This window comes from Mercenaria mercenaria, chromosome 12 (assembly GCF_021730395.1).
Source record: "Mercenaria mercenaria strain notata chromosome 12, MADL_Memer_1, whole genome shotgun sequence".
NCBI lineage: Eukaryota > Metazoa > Mollusca > Bivalvia > Venerida > Veneridae > Mercenaria > Mercenaria mercenaria.
The window spans coordinates 28977941-29000260 of record NC_069372.1 but is presented as its reverse complement, the minus strand read 5'-3'; the positions used below and the strand labels follow the sequence as shown (position 1 = coordinate 29000260).

The window sequence follows — 22320 nt, the reverse complement described above, 5'->3', positions numbered from 1 at the left end:
TCCATAAGCCTTGCCCCCCTATGAAGTTTGTAGGTCAAAAGGTTCTCCAGTTATTGACTGGAAATAACAGACAGGGCAAATACAAGGGGGGAGACATTATAATCCGGAACCCGTACTGTTCCTCAAAGTCAAACTTTACCTGTATCTTTTTATGTTACACCTGTTTACCAAAATTATTTTAAATCTGTCAGGCCTTTCACAATTTATTGTCCGAAAACCAACGAACCAACAAGCTCACTCCTATATACTCCCACCCTCCCCCCACCACACACACACATTCATTTTGTGGGGGTATAATGACCGGACACAGAATTGCAGTGGATAAAATGATAGACGGAAAAATGCAATCCTATAGCCTGGTTTTTAAGCTGAGCTATATGGCAGGACACACTTAATAATAAACAAAGTAGAAATTTATTTCATCTTTTATTTCAGATTTAATTGTGTATACACTTCATTAAAAAAGATAAAAAAATATTGTTAAAAATTTCATGTAACACGACACAAAAAAAACCACCAAATACAGGAAGTACCAGATATACAAAGGGAGATAATCATGCCTCAAAACAATATGCTGGGATGCAATTGTTCATGTTTAAGATCTTATTGAAAACCTGTCAGAATGTACTTGTGTAGCTAATACTTAATGATTTTCTTTCAAATTAATCTTTAAAAAAATTTTCTGTATATTACAAGGCATAAAATTAAGCAGTTAATAACCTTAAGATATTTTATTATGGTGTTGTAATCTTGTCTGTGCTAGACAGTCACTGTTCTGATAAAAAGACAATAAAACTTGGTTATCATTAATAAGTAGATTTATCAGCAAGACAGCCAAAATCCTTTGCTCTATAGTAGTGTGACCTGTCTACAGTACACGGCTGACAGGTCACTGGTTTCTATTATCTGTGATTATCATACAGAGGGACACAAACTGTGATAAATACCATCTAGTCCAACATGACTGATACATCACATCAAACAATCACAGATAAACCAACTTGGCATTCAACAAATTGTTACAGTAAAAGAAGTATCTTTTGCTCACAAGTAATTAATGAAAAGATTTAATAGTTATCAGGTGGGCCTAGCTAAGAAAAGAGATGCATTGGTCCAAAAACTTTATGCCTAAAAACCTGTGAAAGTTGTAGTCTACATTTTAGAGACCAGGGCCCAGTTGTTCGAAACTTTAACAGACTGTTAAACTAATCGCCTGTTAAATTTTGATTCAAAATACTAGTCTTGGTGGGAAACACTAGTAAGTTGTTTTAATTTTACTGTAAAGACGTTTCAGTCTTCATAATCCTTAAGTCATACATTTGTTTTTCTAAGTTTTGTAAAATGTCGAAATATTACTTTAAAAGTTAATCGACTGTTAGCTTAATCAACTATTAAGGTTTCGAACAACTGGGCCCTGCTGTTAATTTGTTGATGACAATATTTATTAAAGACTGCAGTAAAACAAGATGGACCCTGAATGCCCTGTTTCGCTCACCTGACCTAGTTTTTACCCCAGATAGCCTAGTATCTAATTTGGCCTATATTTTATAGAGACAAACGCTAACATGTTTCATGTAAATCAGGTAGATCATTGATTTTTTCAATAAATAGACATATATTTTGACTTAAGATTTCATACAGACATATATTATGACAAAGATTTATGATAATCAAGTTGAAAAAGTGGCCTCTGAAGTGTTAACGAAGTTTTTCTATGATTTTACCTAATGACCTAGTTTCTTCTCAAGCCCACCCGCTTAACTCAGTAGGGAGAGTGTTGGTCTACATATTGTGGGGTCGCGAGTTCGATCCCCGGGCGGGGCGTATGTTCTCCGTCACGATTTGATAAAAGACATTGTATCTGAAATCATTCGTCCTCCACCTCTGATAATTCATGTGGGGAAGTTGGCAGTTACTTGCGGAGAACAGGTTTGTACTGGTACAGAATCCAGGAACACTGGTTAGGTTAACTGCCCTCCATTACATGACTGAAATACTGTTGAAAAACGGCGTTATACCCAAAACAAATAAACAAACAAGTGACCCAGTTACAAATTTATCCAAGTTTTTAAACAGACAAACATTCCTACCAAGTCTTATGAAGATCAGGTAGAAAAGGTGGCCTTCTGAGTGCTTACAATGTCTTTCCATCATAAGATCTAGTGACGTAGTTTTTGACCTAGATAATCCATATTAAAACTTGACCTAGATTCCATTGAGACACACATACTGACAAAGTTTTATGAAAATCAAATAGAAAATGAAATTTCTATCAAGTTAACAAGATTCTTCTATGATCTGATCTAGTGACATAGTTTTTGACCACAAATAACCCAGTTTTAAACTTGATCTAGCTTCTATAGAGATAAACATTTTGAGAAACCTTTAAGAAGATCAAACAGAAAATGTGAAACAAGGTTTTTCAATTAAATGATGTAGTGACTTAGTTCTTGACCCCAGTTTACCCAACAAACTTGCACGAGATGGTAAAATTCAGACCAAGTTTCATTAAGATTGGGCTAAAATTGTGACCTCTAGAGTGTTAACAGTCAAATTGGACAGATGACAACTGACAAAGGGTGATCACAAAAGCTAGGACACTAGGTTAAAGGGAGAAACTTATGAGAGTATAGAGTAGAAAATGTAACATTCTGTCAGGATCAAAACAATATAAACATAAGGGTCATACCTCCACCTTGAACTGATTACTTCACTGTTTACAGCAATATAAAACAGAAAGGGTCACACTGTACTCAGTGAATTCTTGTAAAACTTCTCCCTATGATGACTGCTACCACTTTCTCTGGAAAAATGAATTTTCCTTTCACATTTTGCAAGTCATACATATTAATCAAGTTCAAAAGTTTCCCCAGAATTCACTGAATAAGTAACCAAAGTCAAGTTAATAAAAAAACTTGGTGAAAATCCTGATACATCAACATAAGGTTGGTAACAAAGTAAGTGACAGACATGGAATACGGCAAGAGATTATTAAATTACACATAGTATAATATGACTCTCTAATGCTGGTTTTATGAAGAACCATGTATCATACAAATAAGCAGTATCCATTGTCAACACTATAAATATTGCCTTGTAAGACCAAGTCATTAGGAATGAATCAATCTTGTACAATATATATATATATATATAAATAAATGTTTTGTCTTCACCTAAGCTGTTCCTCTATAATTCAATAAATTGTGACTTTTTTAGACGCAAGTTTATATCATATTGGAACAAGAGCTGTCTCCATAGGATGACACATGCCCCCGATGGCACTTTGAATGAATATATAGTTATGGCCGATGTTAGAGTTTAGGATCTTTGACCTACGGAACTGGGTCTTGCGCGCGACACATCGTCTTACTGTGTCACGCATTCATGCGTAGGTATTTTAAAATCCATATATGAATGACAAAGATATGGACCGGACACGCCTATCAATGCACTATCATGAAAAATGACCTTTAACGTCTAAGTGTGACCTTGACCTTTGACATACGGACCTGGGTCTTGCGTGCGACACGTCGTCTTACTGTGGTACACATTCATGCCAAGTTATTTGAAAATCCATCCATCGATGACAAAGATATGGACCGAACACGCCCATCAATGCACTATCTTTTAAAGTCTAAGTGTGACCTTGACCTTTGAGCTACGGACCTGGGTCTTGCGTGCGACACGTCGTCTTACTGTGGTACACATTCATGCCAAGTTATTTGAAAATCCATCCATCGATGACAAAGATATGGACCGGACACGCCCATCAATGCACTATCCTTTAACGTCTAAGTGTGACCTTGACCTTTGAGCTACGGACCTGGGTCTTTCGCGCGACACGTCGTCTTACTGTGGTACACTTTCATGCCAAGTTATTTGAAAATCCATCCATCGATGACAAAGATATGGACCGGACACGCCCATCAATGCACTATCCTTTAACGTCTAAGTGTGACCTTGAACTTTGAGCTACGGACCTGGGTCTTGCGCGCGACACGTCGTCTTACTGTGGTACACATTCATGCCAAGTTATTTGAAAATCCATCCATCGATGACAAAGATATGGACCGGACATGAAAATTGCGGACAGACTGACAGACCGACAGACAGACTGACAGACCGACAGACGGTTCAAAAACTATATGCCTCCCTTCGGGGGCATAAAAAGAGGAACAATTTTGTAAAAAGGTATGGAACATGTACAATGTAAGTCAGTTTATCACAATAAATAACTGTGTGAAGTTTCAATTCATTCACATTAGTGGTTACTAATATACTTGCTTACATACAAAAACTTAACCAAACTGGGACGCCAACAGACGGGCGAGTCCAACTGCTCTTACCTATTCTTTGAATAGTCGAGCTAAAAATATGCAGTGATTCACAATGTCATTGTTTTCAGTTACATAACTTAGAAACTAATTCCCTGGTATCAATCTATGACATTCAACTTTACTGTTTTTGGAAATTTTTCAAAAACGCATTCAGCATGCAAAAATCATAATCAAATTAAAATTTGCACTCAAAGTAAAAAAACCTCAGCAAACACAGTGTATGTTACTTTTCTATCCTCAGTCATCAGATTTTAAAATATAAGCACAAAAGTCTTGGCACAAAATGGAACTGAGAATCCCCTGTACAATTACATATAGAACAACTTGGAATGTGAAAACTACTCTTTCATATGACAGCACCAATGAGTTTCAACACTCATTGCAGCCAATAGTTTATTATAATCAAAGTAAACCATATTCTTTGGCCATATTTAAATTTGACCAGCATATTAAAATAATAAATGCTGGTTTTTATGAAATGTTTTGTCTTTTATTTATGATACAGTAAACAAAAGAAGCAAAGAAATTAAATTCAAAAAGAATGGCCTGTTGTGCTGAAAATACAACCCCAGCAGAAAACAGGTAGCTGTTTGAAGGCCAGATTCAAGTCTACTTCTACTAAAACAAGTTCAGTCCAACTTCCTCTCATTTACTGAGAAATATTCTGTCGTCATGCCACTGCAATAATGCAGGATCAGACAGATGGGCAGTTGTCTAAAAACAAAATCAACCAATATTGTAACCATGGTAAAAAAACTATGTCTAATTTTGAAAAGCACAGACATGTGTCAAAAGTGAAACAATTCTTTAATGTGCAATAAGAGAGAGGAATAATACAGAGCATGTATTGACTTTTCAGCAACTGACATAAACATTTCTGTTTGTCAATGAATAAAAACAAGATCCTCCTCTAAGTTGTCGGTAAAGATATAGAAGTTAGATAGTGTTACCATGGAAACATTACAGATAAATTTCAACAACACCAGTACAATAGTACTGAAATCGAGACTGTAACATCACATGACTTGAAATGTCAAACTTGCGCTTAACAGTTAACAACTATTCATACCACTTACACCATTTCAAAATCACAATCTTATTTTTAAAATGCAGTCCAGTTGTCACTTGGTACTAGCTCTAGCATCACCAACAAAGAGTAAAATTGGATTTCTACATTAAAAAACAAATACATATGCAACTGGGGATATTGTATGATTTAAACAAGAGTGCAAGAATGTCACAATATACGCCCGTCACAGCAAATTTCTTTACTCTAGCACCTGTATTTGCAAATGGAATTTTAATTTTGTGGTTGTTTAGTAATAACTAAGTGTTTTGTTTTTCTAAGTCCTCAAAAAAACTCCTTACCAGGTAGAGATACCTTAAAATACACCTAAAATTGGAAAGTAACATCTATGTTGTACCACAGAAAAGTGGTCTTGGTTTTTCCCTACGGTCAATTATAAAAAAGTTACAATATAAGTTATTTATAGTAACAACTAAGGGAAGTTAATCTTAAAAAAAAAAAAAAAAAAAAAGTCAAAAAAAAATATTGTAAGTCCTCACAAAAATCTTTACCAGGTAGAGACTGGTCAAAATACACCTCAAAATTGGATGTAGCATGCATGTTGTACTACAGAAAAGTGGTCTCTATTTTTCCCTACGACTAGTAATGAAAAAGTTACAATATAAGCTATTTATAGTAACAACAAAGGGAAGTAGTTCGAAAGAAGGGAACTGCGCATGACACTTCGTCTCATGATGATGTATAATTGTGTCAAGTTACATCAAAATCCCTCCATGCATGAAGAAGAAATGCTTCGGACAAAGTCATTCTTGTATCTGACCTTTGGCCTCTAAGTGTGACCTTGACCTTAGACCTAGGGACCTGGTTCTTGCGCATGACACTACGTCTCGTGGTGGTGAACATTTGTGCCAAGTTATATCAAAATCCCTCTATGCATGAAGAAGAAATGCTCCGGACAAGGTTTTCATGCTTGTATCCTTTGACCTCTAAGTGTGACCTTGACCTTAGACCTGGTTCTTGCGCATGACACTCCGCCTCATGGTGGTGAACATTTGTGCCAAGTTATATCAAAATCCCTCTATGCATGAAGAAGAAATGCTCCGGACAAAGTTTTCATTCTTGTATCCTTTGACCTCTAAGTGTGACCTTGACCTTAGACCTAGGGACCTGGTTCTTGCGCATGACACTCCGTCTCATGATGATGAACAATTGTGCCAACTTTCATCAAAATCCCTCTATGCATGAAGAAGATATGGTCCGGACAAAGTCATTCTTGAATTTGACCTTTGACCTCTAAGTGTGACCTTGACCTTAGACCTAGGGACCTGGTTCTTGCGCATGACACTACGTCTCGTGGTGGTGAACATTTGTGCCAAGTTATATCAAAATCCCTCTATGCATGAAGAAGAAATGCTCCGGACAAGGTTTTCATTCTTGTATCCTTTGACCTCTAAGTGTGACCTTGACCTTTGACCTAGAGACCTGGTTCTTGCGCATGACACTCCGCCTCATGGTGGTGAACATTTGTGCCAAGTTATATCAAAATCCCTCTATGCATGAAGAAGAAATGCTCCGGACAAAGTTTTCATTCTTGTATCCTTTGACCTCTAAGTGTGACCTTGACCTTAGACCTAGGGACCTGGTTCTTGCGCATGACACTCCGTCTCATGATGATGAACAATTGTGCCAACTTTCATCAAAATCCCTCTATGCATGAAGAAGATATGGTCCGGACAAAGTCATTCTTGAATTTGACCTTTGACCTCTAAGTGTGACCTTGACCTTAGACCTAGGGACCTGCTTCTTGCGCATGACACTCCGTCTCATGATGGTGAACAACTGTGCCAAGTTTCATCAAAATCCCTTCATGCATGTAGAAGATATGCTCCGGACAAGGTCTGTGGACGCCGCCCGCCCGCCCGCCCGCCAGGGGCGTTCCCATAATACGTCCCGTTTTTCAAACGGGCGTATAAAAGAGGAGTAATCCAGATGTAAAATGAGACTTTTTTCTTGGTCGGTAAGTACAAATAAATGCATATCTGGTGACAAACATGTACAAATGTAAGTTATGTGAACATATAAAGAAGTAAAAATACCACAAAATCCATTTAAAGTTCATTTTTGCTTGGCTGACCTGAGATGAAAATACCAGTAAAAAATCGTTTTTTGATTTAACATTTTGATGTGTTCACTAAATTACCGTAAAAACTCGAATATATGACGCAGTTTTTTTTACTATTTTTTTCATTCTCTCAAAGGGATGCGTAATATACAAATGTATACCATGGTAGAGCTTCAAACATGTTTTTCCTGCTTGAAAACCCGAAAATATCGGCAAAAATCGGACAATTTTGTCAACTGTCATGCTTTACATTTTGGGCCATGCTTTTTTAACCTCCTCTTGAAGAGCATTTTATTGGGCGGATCTAAAAACACGTACGGAACAGAATCTCTGATGCTATATGGTAAAGTTGATTTTATTTGTGAGTTGAAATTTTTTGTATTTGTAAATATAATTAATAAACATCGTACATATCCAGAGCAACGGATAATGTGTCAGTTTAATAATTAGGCAAAATACAAAATTTCGCGGTTCCGGGTTGTAGGTGTTTGATCAAAATCATTATCTTTCAAGGATGCTCAAATAAATTGCAATTAAAACCGATCGTTTGTTATTTCTTTATTTCCAGCAAATTATTACTGATCAATACAGCAGCTCGTACATTGTTAAACAAACACGCTAATTAGCCGCGATTTTCTTGTTTGATGTGCCCATAATTATGAGATGTTTGTTCGCACGTCTGTTAAAGTGTACTAAGGTGTTGACAGCTTGAGAAAGTTCTCAAATACTTTAGAATTTGTCTGTCAGTTACTGTCACTGTTGTCTGTAACCGATTATGCAGTAATTGCAATTTTCATGAGAAATCGTTTTTACGTATGCCGCTAATGGCCGATTTCGACTTTGTAAACAACATTTTTGACTGATTTTTCAGTGCGTGATATATACCGATGTAAGCATTTTTCCCAATATTTTGTTACAAGATGGGGGTGCGTAATATACATGCTAGCGTGATATATTCGAGTTTTTACGGCACACAATAATGATTTACTAATTTCACTAAAATGTGATTAAAAGTAAGTGAAATTTCTGTAAAAATTAAGCCCAGATTAATACTGTTCAACAAAATCACACAATATATAAATGGAAGCGTTGTTCAAAAAATGACAAAATCATTCTTACAGAAATCACTAGTTTTACTTAGCATGAACAATTTCGATCAGGAAAAAATCTAACATCAGTTGTATCATTTATAAACATATGCACATCACTAAATATCACAACTTCTGATTAAACATGACTTTTTCGAGTGTTTTGGGGAAAAGATCACTGGTCAAATCAGGAATTTTTACACATTAAATTGTCAAAATTGGGAAAGAAAGAATTGAAAAATAAAGTAAAAATCATTTTTCAGGTTTTTTTGTCCAACTGCTTTGTCAATGGACCTTGCAGCCCTATGTCCCTCACCTGACCTTGACCTTTGATTTTGAATATATGTATTACACACTAAATCATGAATGGTATCAACTGTATCAAGTATGCCTTTATTAGAATCTATCTTGTTCAAGTTCCATTTCCTGTTCTCTAAAAACAGGCTGTTATTACAGTTCTCATGCAGTTCCAAATTAATGATATAGAAGCACCATTTCCATATTTGTCAGCAACTTTTCAACTTATTCTTTAAAAAATAATCTTGTTATACAGAACAAGAGTGCCAGAATGTCACAATATACGCCCGTCACAGTAAATTTCTTTACTCTAGCACCTGTATTTGCAAATGGAATTTTAATTTTGTGGTTGTTTAGTAATCATTGTAATTCTTTTCTTTTTTTAAGTCCACAAAAAAACTCCTTACCAGGTAGAGATACCTTAAAATACACCTAAAATTAGAAAGTAACATCTATGTTGTACCACAGAAAAGTGGTCTTGGTTTTTCCCTACGGTTAATTATAAAAAAGTTACAATATAAGTTATTTATAGTAACAACTAAGGGAAGTTAATCTTTAAAAAAAAAAAAGAAAAATTAAAAAATTGTAAGTCCACACAAAAATCCTTACAAGGTAGAGATTGGTCAAAATACACCTCAAAATTGGATGTAACATGCATGTTGTACTACAGAAAAGTGGTCTCGATTTTTCCCTACGTCTAGTAATGAAAAAGTTACAATATAAGCTATTTATAGTAACAACAAAGGGAAGTAATTCTAAAGAAGGGAACTGCGTATGACACTTCGTCTCATGATGGTGTATAATTGTGCCAAGTTACATCAAAATCCCTCTATGCATGAAGAAGAAATGCTCCGGACAGTCTTTCTTGTATCTGACCTTTGGCCTCTAAGTGTGACCTTGACCTTACACCTAGGGACCTGGTTCTTGCGCATTACACTGCGTCTTGTGGTGGTGAACATTTGTGCCAAGTTATAATAAAATCCCTCCAAGCATGAAGAAGAAATGCTCCGGACAAAGTTTTCATTCTTGTATCCTTTGACCTCTAAGTGTGACCTTGACCTTAGACCTAGGGACCTGGTTCTTGCGCATGACACTTCGTCTCATCATGATGAACAATTGTGCCAACTTTCATCAAAATCCCTTTATGTATGAAGAAGATATGCTCCGGACAAAGTTTTCATTCTTGTATCCTTTGACCTCTAAGTGTGACCTTGACCTTAGACCTAGGGACCTGGTTCTTGCGCATGACACTCCGTCTCATGATGATAAACAATTGTGCCAACTTTCATCAAAATCCCTCTATGCATGAAGAAGATATGCTCCGGACAAAGTCATACTTGAATTTGACCTTTGACCTCTAAGTGTGACCTTGACCTTAGACCTAGGGACCTGGTTCTTGCGCATGACACTCCGTCTCATGATGGTTAACAACTATGCCAAGTTTCATCAAAATCCCTCCATGCATGTAGAAGATATGCTCCGGACAAGGTCTGTGGACGCCACCCGCCCGCCCATCCGCACCCAGGGGCTTTCCCATAATACGTCCCGTTTTTCAAACGGGCGTATAAAAAGGCAAAATCAACCCAGTTTACATATGACTGTTTTTGAGGATAAACTTTGTATTGCCTTGGGTATGGTCATGACGGAAAATAATGGAAGTACAAAGGAAATTAAGAATTTTACACACATAATCAACTTGTATACATTTCATACGTGCATAATTACTTATAGATACAAACATTTTGGTTATAAAATTGATCTTCTGAAAAACTGACTGAATATATTTCAAACTGCTTAATACTAATGCTCACAAAATAAATAATTTGAGATTCTAAGATTTTTTTTATTACTATTTGGTTATGTACAATTAATCTTCATTTTGCCACATAGGTGTGTTGACAAACTGACATTTACTAAACACTCACATTTAAAAAAAAAAAAAAAAAAGCCGATATATTACGGTCTGCAAGAGAAATACTGAACCTTTCCTCAGCTCAACTCTTTATATTAATTAACTATAATGCCAAGATAAAAATATCATCACAAGATAAAAGGGCAAAACTCGGCCATTTTATGAAACATTCTTGGCCATTAACAGATATGAAATTTGATTGGCTGATAAACTTGCAAATTAAAGAACTAGTGGGATTTTTTTTTTAAAAAAATACCAATATGGAAAAAAATACAAATAAATGAGGACGTACTAACTTGTGATTCACATTATATTATGTATATTAATTAGTTACTTTATAAAAGTGTTACCGTAGAAACTTTAATATATTACGCCAGCGTGTATATTACGCACCCCTGATCTTGTATCAAAATTTTAGGAAAACACATATATTGGAATATAATATGCATCAAAATTAGTCCGAGAATTTTGTATACAATCAGCCATTTTTGGCTCGCGTATCGACTTCGCATGAAATTCGCACTTGCATCTTACTTAACAGGTTACAGACATCTAAAAAAATGTCATCAATATTTTCAGGTACTCTGAGAACATGACACTTTCTCAAACTGTCAACACCTTCTCAGCAAGCTTTATACGTGCGAACAGCATTTCATAATTATTAGCACACCAAAGGAGTGTTTAACAATGTATGATCGACTGAACTCCTGAGTAATAACTTGCTTGGAATACAGAATTAACATACCGTTTTAATTGCATTTTATCTGAACATCCTCTGACAGAAAATGTTTTTACTGATTTTATACAAACCGCAAAAATTTCCACTTCCTAAGGTTTTATTATTTCTACTGGCCCATTATCCATCGCTGTTGGATATGTACGACAATTAACCGACTTCGTGAACACATGGCCACTTAAACGATTAATTACATCTAAAAAATTTTAAAAAAATTCGCAATTAAAAGCAACTTTATCCTAGGGCACCGTACCTGCTTTTAGACCCAGCCTAAAGCATTCTTAAAAAGTAGGTGTAAATAACGTAAACAGCAGACAACATACAAAATTACAAGAAACTGTCTGATTTTCGGCGATATTTACATGCTATGAAACTAAGAAAAAATGTATGAAGCTCTACTTTGGTGTATAATACGCACCCCTTTGTGAAAATGAAAAAAATCGAAAAAAACCTGCGTAATGTGTTCAAGTTTTTACGGTGGTAATATTAAAACAATATTGTTATCATATGGCAAATCACATATCATTTTAATACTGTGGCAAACTACAGAAGTGTAGTGTCCAAACTTACTCAAATTTTCCCTTTTCCAAAAGATGAAAGCCATATTATTACATTCCATTAGTTCTTGGCTGAGATAAATATAAAATGACAAATTTGGGTTTCCCCCCACCCCAAAAGCATATCCTTCATTCAATCAAGACACACATTCTACAGCTACTCTCCAGGTGTACTAAAAATCACAGTCTGTATTGACTTCATATCTCCTCTATAGTTCCTCCCCAACGTAACCTGTATTTTCGATGCCGCCACACAATCGCTGATGACATATGACCTTTCAATGACAGGTAGAATGAAGTACATTCTCGAAATAACCAAGCACACAGAAATTCAAACTTGCTGAATGGCAGAGGTCCATTCTGACATATGTTCAGTAATGTATAGTCTACAAGAAACCATACAAGCAAGTGCATCAGAAAAAATGCCATTGATGATATTCCAAACATGTACTCAACACACCATGATAGTATTAGACCTGAAAAATACAGAAAGCAATCACAGTTATGGGCATCAACATTTGGGCATTTAGTTTATAGGAGATCAACTGAACTGACATATTTCCCCTATAATAATGTTATCATTTTTAACCATATCAAAGACCTACATGTTAACTCTAAGCTGCAAGCAAACTAAACTAGAAGGTGCCTTTGTAGACAAGTGCATGTCTCCCCCATTGCATAGTTGTATAGGCAAGAAGTCAATAGGAGACAGGAGCGAAAGTCAAAGATCATCTACTTGGCATGTCCAATCATCCCACTAAGTTTTCAACATTTTGGGCCTAATGGTTCTCAAGTTATGAATTTGAAACAGTCTTCCATGTTCAAGCCCCTGTGACCTTGACCTTTGATTGAGTGACTCCAAAATCTGAAGGGATCATTTACTCTGCATGTCCAATCGTCCTATTAAGTTTTAACATTCTGGGTCTAGTGGTTCTCAAGTTATTGACTGGAAAGAGTTTTCTATGTTCAGGCCCCTGTGACCCTGACCTTAGCTCAAGTGAATCAGGGTCATGTAATCTTTAAATCCTATCATCCTACGAAGTTTAAAGGTTCTGGGTCAAATGGTTCTCAAGTTATTGATAGGAAATCATTTTCCATGTTCTGGTCCCTGTGAGTCATCTACTCTACATGTTCAATCATCCTATGAAGTTTCAACATTTTTGGTCATGTGATTCTGAAACTGTTTTCCATTTTCAGGTGCCTGTGACCTTGATCTTTGATATATTAACCATAAAAATAATAGTTGTCATCTTCTCTGTAAACCCTATCACACTATGAAGTTTGAAGGCTGTAGGTCAAATGGTTCTCCAGTTATTGTTTGAAAATGAAGTGTGATGGACAGATGGCCCTTGTGACCTTGACCTTTGATGTAGTGACCCCACAAAAAATAGGGGTCATCAACTCTAAGTCCTATGAAGTTTGAAGGTTCTAGGTCAAATGGTTCTAAAGTTATTGACCGGAAATGGATTTCCATGTTCTACTGTGAAATCATTAATATTCATGGGGGATTAATTTTCATTGATTTCGTGGTTGAGTCAATCCATGAAATTTAATCCTAACTAACAAGTAAAATTCCCATTAATTTTATGTTCAAAAGTTGAAATCCACGAATTCCCCCACGAAATTGCCATTTTAACCAAAACCAAGAAATTTCATGCCCATGAAATTAAATGATTTTACAGTATCCACTGTGACCTTGACCTTTGATTGATTGCATGTCCAATCATCCTATGAAGTTTCAGATTCTGGGTCAGGTGGTTCTCAAGTTATTGATTGAAACAGTTTTCTATCTTCAGCCCCCTGTGACCTTGACCTTTGATGGAGTGACCCCAAAAACAATATGGGTCATCTACTCTGCAAGTCCTATCATCCTACGAAATTTTAAGGTTATAGATTTTCAATGTTCAGGCCCCTGTGACCATGACCTTTAATACAGTGACCCCAAATCAACTCTGCATGTCCAATCATCCTATGAAGTTTAAATATTCTGGGTCAAGTGGTTCTCAAGTTATTGATCGGAAATGGTTTAATGTTCAGGCCCCTGTGACCTTGACCTTTGATGGAGTGACCCCAAAATCAATAGGGGTCATCTATACTGTATGTCTAATCATCCTATGAAGTTTCAACATTCTGGGTCAAATGGTTCTCCAGTTATTGATCGGAAATGGTTTTCCATGTTCAGGCCCCTGTGACCTTGACCTTTGATGGAGTGACACAAAAGCAATAGGGGCCATCTACTCATCCCTACTAATTCCTGCCATCCTATGAAGTTTGAAGGCTCTAGGTCAAATGGTTTTCCAGTTATTGATTGGAAATGAAGTGTGACGTATGGACAGAAGGACAGATGGACAGGGCAAAAACAATGTCTCCCTCAGAGGGGTGGAGACATAAATAAAGCTCCTAAGGGAAAATTTTCCCTAAGGGACTAAGGGAAAGGGACATAGTAGTGAAGATTATCAATAAATCTTATAAAGTTTACACTTTTCTTTTGTGCTATGTTGTTTAGGAAATTTTACACAGTTAAGGATTTTCTTAAGTTTTCTCCTTAGGAGCTTTATGAATACGGGTCCAGGTGTTGTCTGTCTAAGTCATATTGCCAAGTTTACAACAGTTTTCTAGAACTATTTCTCCCTGTACAAACCTTGTAAAATGCATTCCGAGACAGGTTCAAGAAAGAGAAGAGTTGGAACTGTAGCTACACGAAGTCGTCCCCAACGTGTCAAGCGCTGGTGAAAATGATTCACACTGTAAAAGCCAGAGTTCTGCATGGCCAGTTTATTACTCAGTTTGATCTTAAATCCTCTGTAAAAACAAACAGCAGGTATTCATCATGTTAGGCAATGTTCAAAAGGCAGATAAGGTATAGTTACTGCATCTGTGTAACCAAGCTGTAGACTTTATCATATTATCATACTACACACAGCTACAATGATTAACTGTTGTTTTCTTCTATATTCCTGACAGGGTTTTAAATCTACAGTAGTAAATGCAACTTATCTGGAGGCCCTTCAAGGATAAATTGTACAGCTGACCAAAGCACTGTCAGTCTGGTCAACTTAAACAGGGCTTATACCTTACACATAAGTTAATCTATTGTATAGTATCAAGATTAAATATTTAATTGATAGCTAACATAGAAGATACCTCATTTCATATTTGACAAACTACACAGTGCCTTTTATAAAATAGAAGATGCTTTTGTAGAATAGCGAATGTCTCCCCCAATTCACAGTCGTATAGGCAAGAAGTCAATAGGGGACAGGAGCAAAAGTCAAAGAGACACTAATGGTTGGCCGCAATATCATCTAATTGGCATGTCCAATCATCCCACTAAGTTTCAACATTCTGTGCCTAGTGGTTCTCGAATTGGAAACGGTTTTCCATGGTCAGGCCCCTGTGACCTTGACCTTTGATTGAGTGACCCCAAAATCAGTACGGGTCATCTACTCTGCATGTCCAACTATCCTATTAAGTTTCAACAATCTGGGTCAAGTGGTTGTCAAGTTATTGATTGAAACAGTTTTCTATCTTCAGCCCCCTGTGACCTTGACCTTTGATGGAGTGACCCCAAAAACAATATGGGTCATCTACTCTGTAAGTCCTATCATCCTACGAAATTTTAAGGTTCTAGGTCAAATGGTTCTCAAGTTACTGACCGGAAATGGATTTCCATGTTCTGTTTGCTGGGACCTTGACCTTTAATAGAGTGACCCCAAAATCAATAGGGGTCACCTACTCTGCATGTCCAATCATCCTATGAAGTTTTAACATTCTGGGTCAAGTGGTTCTCAAGTTATTGGTCAGAAATGGGTTTCCATGTTTGGGCCAGTGACCTTGACCTTTAAGAGTGACCCCAAAATCAATAGGGGTCATCTACTCTGCATGATCAATCATCCTATGAAGTGTCAACATTCTGGGTCAAGTGATTCTAAAGTTATTGATTGGAAATGGTTTTCCATGTTCAGGCCCTTGTGACCTTGACCTTTGATGGAGTGGCCCCAAAAACAATAGGGGTTGTCTACTCCATAAGCCCTGCCAACCTATAAAGTTTGAAGGTTCTAGGTCAAATGGTTCTCTAGTTATTGATCAGAAATAAAGTTTGACATACAGAAGGACGGACAGACAGGGCAAAAACATGTGGGGGGGGGGGGGACATAACACTTTATGATGATTATCAAAGTTGCTTCATAATAAAGTATTGATTGCTTTATGATTACTTAACATAGATGCTTTATGACAACATTGTATGGCTGTTTTATGACAACTGTAAAATGGGTGCTAATTATGATGATCCTAGCTGCTTTATGATAATATGCTTTATTATGATAACATACCTGCTTTATGATGTAACATGATTGCTTTATTATGATAACATAGCTGCTTTATGATGTAACATGATTGCTTTATTATGATAACACAGTTGCTTTATGATGATATAACATGGCAACTTTATGACGAAAATTGTAGTTACTTTATAGTAACATATAATGGCTGCTTTATGATGACATAACATGATTGATTTTTGGTGTTACATACTGCTTTATGACTGGTATTCACTTAAAGCCTTAAAAGAACTTACTGCTGAACGGTTTGTTGAGCTAGGAAAAAGTCCTCGGCAAGATATTGAGCAAAATGTTGAAGTCCTCCTGCATGTTCTATGATCTCTTTTCTCACCATGGAAGACATACCCGTGGAACAGTTTATACCCAATGCTATAGCTGTCAACATGTTACGGGCCTGCATTGTACCAAAAAATACCTGAAATACATCAATGTAATAAACATTATCAAAACTATATCAGGCATTATTTGAATGTTATATCACTTTCCCTAGAGGCTATTTTCCCATAATACTATTCTCTCTGTAAGAAATAGAATTCCAACTCACAACCCTACAACCCATAGATCTGTGCTCTCTCTATTTAGCTAACAATCTGTGTTTTGTGTAAGGCAAACAAGACGGTAATTGACCCTTTGAAAAAGGCTTCAGGCGAGTTTGTATAATGTAAATTTTTGACCCCACATGAGCCAAGTTCGAACTTCGCCTAAGAATCGTCAGGATAAACATTCTGACCAAGTTTCAAGAAGATAGGGTCATAAATGTGGCCTCTAGAGTGTTGAAAAGCTTTTCCTTTGATCTGACTGAGTGACCTAGTTTTTGACCCCTATGACCAAGATTCGAACTTGACCTGTAAGTCATCAAGATAATTATTCTGACTAATTCTCATGAGTTTCAAACTTAAAACTGTGGACTCTTAAGAGTGTTAATAATATTTTCCTTTCATCAAGCCTAGCGATCTGGTTTTAGACCCCACATGATCCAGTTTCGATCTTGACCTAGAGATCATCAAGACAAACATTCTGACTTAGTTTATCACAAATGTGACCTTCAGAGTGTTAACAAGCTTTTCCTTTGATTTGACCATGTTTCATAAAGATTAGGTCAACTGTGGCCTCTAGAGCATTCAAAAGGCAAATGTTGACAGACTATGCACAACATCGGACAATGACAGGTCACAATAGCTCACCTTGAGCACTGTGCTCAGGTGAGCTAACAAGAAATTTAACCAACGCCAACGATCAAGTGACAACAATACCTCATATATTTTTTTCAAAAATCAGAAAAACTAAAAGCAAGCAACATATGTTTCAGATCCAATCATTATAAATCCAGAATATATACATGGAGACTCATCAAGTTTCTCTCCCATATCTGAACCAAATGTACTGTTGTAGGCAGCTACAGTCTCATCTCTTATAAGCATACAGCTTCATGATTAAAACCCACACTTTTGTCAGACACCCAGAAAAATTTACCTTTTCATAGATTGCTGCAAATCCTTTACGATCACAGCAGTAAGGCATCTGTAATACAAGGCCAGTGTCTGCAGTCATGTGACCTACCATGTCCATGAGAACATCAGGTGGTGCTAAAATATACCAAGATAAAAACATGACTTAATAAGCTTAATACGTCACAAGCTTACTCTGTGTTTAGGATAAATTAAGTCTACCTCTCTACTTGCTCCCATCTGAAGTTGAGATTTATCTAAGAATATGCTCCCTCCCACCTGAAGTTGAGATTTTTCAAAAAATAGCGGCGCTTTCTCCCACCTGAAGTTGAGATTTTAAAAAAATTAGGGCTTCCTCCAACCTGAAGTTAAGATTTATCTAAGAATGTGCTTCCTCCAACCTGAAGTTAAGATTTATCTAAGAATGTGCTTCCTCCCAACCAAAGCTAAGATTTATCTAAGAATGTGCTTCTTCCCACCTGAAGCTATGATTATCTAAGAATGCGCTTCTTCCCACCTGAAGCTAAGATTTATCTAAGAATGCGCTTCCTCCAACCTGAAATTAAGATTTATCTTAGAAGAATATGCTTCCTCCCACCTGAAGCTAAGATTTATCTAAGAATGTGTTTCCTCCAACCTGAAGCTAAGATTTATCTAAGAATGCGCTTCCTCTCACCTGAAGCTAAGATTTATCTATGAATTTGCTTCCTCTCACCTGAAGCTAAGATTTATCTAATAATGCGCTTCCTCCCACCTGAAGCTAAGATTTATCTAAGAATGCGCTTCCACCCACCTGAAGCTAAGGTTTATCTAAGAATGCGCTTCCTCCCACCTGAAACTAAGATTTATCTAAGAATGCGCTTCCTCCCAACTGAAGCTAAGATCTATCTTTGAATGCGCTTCCTCCCACCTGAAGCCAAGATTTATCTAAGAATGTGCTTCCTCCCATCTGCAGCTAAGATTTATCTGTGAATGTGCTTCCACCCACCTGAAGCTAAGGTTTATCTAAGAATGTGCTTCCTCCCACCTGAAGCTAAGATTTATCTGTGAATGTGCTTACTCCAACCTGAAGCTTAGGTTTATCTTAGAAAGTGCTTCCTCCCACCTGAAGCAAAGATTTATCTGTGAATGTGCTTCCTCCCACCTGAAGCTAAGATTTATCTGTGAATGTGCTTCCACCCACATGAAGCTAAGGTTTATCTAAGAATATGCTTCCTCCCACCTGAAGCTAAGGTTTATCTAAGAATGTGCTTCCTCCCACCTGAAGTTAAGATTTATCTAAGAATGCGCTTCCTCCCACCTGAAGCTAAGATTTATCTAAGAATGCGCTTCCTCCAACCTGAAGTTAAGATTTATCTAAGAATGCGCTTCCTCCAACCTGAAGTTAAGATTTATCTAAGAATGTGCTTCCTACCACCCAAAGCTAAGATTTATCTAAGAATGCGCTTCTTCCCACCTGAAGCTATGATTTATCTAAGAATGCGCTTCCTCCAACCTGAAGTTAAGATTTATCTAAGAATGTGCTTCCTCCCACCTGAAGTTAAGATTTATCTAACAAGAGCTGTCCGTAAGACAGCGCGCTCCACTATTCGGAGATTTGACAGTAAAATGAATATATGTCTCAATAAGAGACCTCTACTTTAAAAGGAAGATATACCAAGGGGCATAATTCTGTCAAGAACACAAATTAGAGTTACTAGGGATTGTTACCACACATGCAGATGATGATGGTAAAGATATATTTTGAGTTTCAAGTCATTATCTTATATAGTACCAAAGTTATGTCCAGAAAACGAAGTTTGTTAAAAACAAGAGCTGTCAGTGGACAGCGCGCTCGACTATTCTCAGTGCTTGATAGTATAATATAAGCTATGAGTAAACAATTAGCATATTCTAAGTCGAAAAGGGGCCATAATTCAGTCAAAATGCTTGATAGAGTTGCCTCCTCCTTTTAACTGGCTGGGGTCATGATGGTAAACAAGTATGTAAAATATCAAAGCAATATCTCAATGGACTTTGAAAATGTTTGGGGTGGTATAAAAACTTTAACATTTATTCTATGTCGAAAAGGGGCCATAATTCAGTCAAAATGCTTGACAGAGTTGCCTCCTCCTTTTTACAGACTTGGGTCATGACGGTTAACAAGTATGCAAAATATCAAAGCAATATCTCAATGGACTTTGAAAATATTTTGGGTGGTAAGCACACTTTAACATTTATTCTAAGTTGAAAAGAATGTGCTTCCTCCTCCCTGAAGTTGAGATTTATCTTAAGATTGGCTTCCTCCAACCTGAAGTTTTATCTAAGAATGTGCTTCCTCCCCTCTGAGGCTGAGATTTATCTCAGAATGCCCTTCCTCCCACCTGAAGCTCAGATTTATCTAAGAATGTGCTTCCTCCCCTCTGAGGCTGAGATTTATCTCAGAATGCCCTTCCTCCTTTTATCTAGTTTCAACTTTCAAGTAATGTTATATCTAACTAGAGCTATCACTGAAGGTAATGAATGTTTCCCCCGCATGCACTGACACAGTACATTGCAATCTGACACACACAAGATTGCATAATTATGTGGACAGTATGTTTATAGTATAATAACAAATAAGAATCTGCGTTCAATAAACGCCTGATGTCCCCGGTGGCATCCTTGTCGATAAAAAAGCAGCCTAAGTCCAAAACGAGGTCAAGTTCAAGGTCAAACTGAGGTCAGGTGATGTGTGAAGATGAGGAATGGTCACCGGTTACATCTGCATTAGTATCAAGTCATTCTAGTAAGGGGTATTGATGCTAGACGAAACGGTCTCATTTGGTTAACCAAGAGATGGCCCACATAAAGCAACCTAAGTCCAAAATGAGGTCAAGATCAAGGTCAAACTGAGGTCAGGTGATGTGGGAAGATGAGGAATGGTGACAGGTTACATCTCATTAGTATATAGTCATTCTAGTAAGGGATATTGATGCTAGATGAAACGGTCCCTTTTGGTTAACCAAGAGATGGCCCAAATAAAGCAATCCAAGTCCAAAATGAGGTCACGGTCAAGGTAAAACTGAGGTCAGGTGATGTGTGAAGATGAGGAATGGTCACAGGTTACATCTGCATAAGTATCAAGTCATTCTAGTAAGGAGTATAGACTAGACGAAACGGTCCCATTTGGTTAACCTCGTACGGACGGACGAACAGACGAACGAACGGACGGACAGGACAATCACTATATGCCTCCCACATCAGTAGATGCTGGGGGCATAAAAACAAAATCCTGTAACTTTACAATTTTTTTTTCTGAAAGAACCTAACATGCACCATGCACAACTACTGTTGTTACTGATTACATAACTGTGTGAAATTTCATTAAATTGTATCAAGGGGATGAGGAGAGTTGGTACGCACAAGACTGTGTCTACTAGAGGCAAACAGATAGACAACCTGAAACCAGTCTACCCCAATTACAACTTCCTTGTTCCTCAGGGAGGTGGGATTAGGGCTGTCATTGATTGGGTCTTAGACGTATCGACGATACCGATATATCAGATGACAAATATCGACGATACATCGATATATTGATTATTAAGTTAGATTAACGACCTATTTGTTCATATAATACCATATACCTTCCTGTAAATGCTATTTTAAGTTTTATTGCCTACTTTCCATATTTCTGTTTGATTGTGTTGTATTTGTATTTATGAAATAAAAGAAATACATAAAAATTAATAACATCTTTCATTTTTATTTTGCCTTCACTCCTTTTTTGCATTCATCCAAATTTACAACTTTGTGAACTTAAGTTGTTTTTCAGGGTCTGAGTGTTTATTTGGGTAGTTTTTTCTCCCTGTAAAATATTGATTTTTGAAAATGGGAATCGATAGTCGATCGACCAAAAAAAATCGTTGATACATCGATATCGTTTCTATCGAAGACAGCCCTAGGTGGGATACAATAATGTCAGATTTACCTGAGAAACAACTATGAATTTTAAGATATACCACACATCAGTTTAATTAATTGATTAAGGAATATACAGTAACTATAAAATCTGCTTCTATATGATACAGTCCTAGGTTTATTCAAAACACAAATATCTGATTTCGTCTCATTATGGTAAACATTTATGCCAAGTTATTTCAAAGTCCTTTCATGGATGGCAGAGGTATGGAGCAGACATGAAAAGACCCTGTTAACTTTTGACCTCTAAGTGTGATCCTGACCTTGGCACTAGGGGTCTGGGTCTTGCGCATGACATGTCATCTCATTATGGTGAACATTTATGCAAAGTTATTTCAAAATCCCTTCATGGATGGCAGTTACAGCCCGTAGGTGAATTAACACAGACACACACACAGAAGAAAGGACTGATGGTTAGACAAACAGAGCAACTTAGCCATCTAACAGTAAACCTTCAATTCAGTGGGACTTCCCTGCGATTTTAATATGCCCATCTTTTGGGGCATAAAGAAAG

The 22320-nt window shown here is 36.9% G+C and overlaps 1 protein-coding gene across 1 annotated transcript in view; it reads right to left on the bottom strand.

Annotated features, from left to right (window-relative positions):
- Positions 1-10699: 10699 nt before the first annotated feature.
- The window catches only part of LOC123533580 (ceramide glucosyltransferase-B-like), a 59099-nt gene continuing 47478 nt past the window's right edge, over positions 10700-22320 (bottom strand). Inside the window, exons 5-8 of the mRNA XM_045315281.2 lie at positions 17893-18005; positions 16656-16834; positions 14718-14878; positions 10700-12552 (exon numbers count right to left, since the gene is read on the bottom strand). Of these exons, the coding sequence (XP_045171216.1) occupies positions 12275-12552; positions 14718-14878; positions 16656-16834; positions 17893-18005 (731 nt within the window). The 3' untranslated portion in view covers positions 10700-12274. The remainder of the gene's footprint in view (positions 12553-14717; positions 14879-16655; positions 16835-17892; positions 18006-22320) is intronic.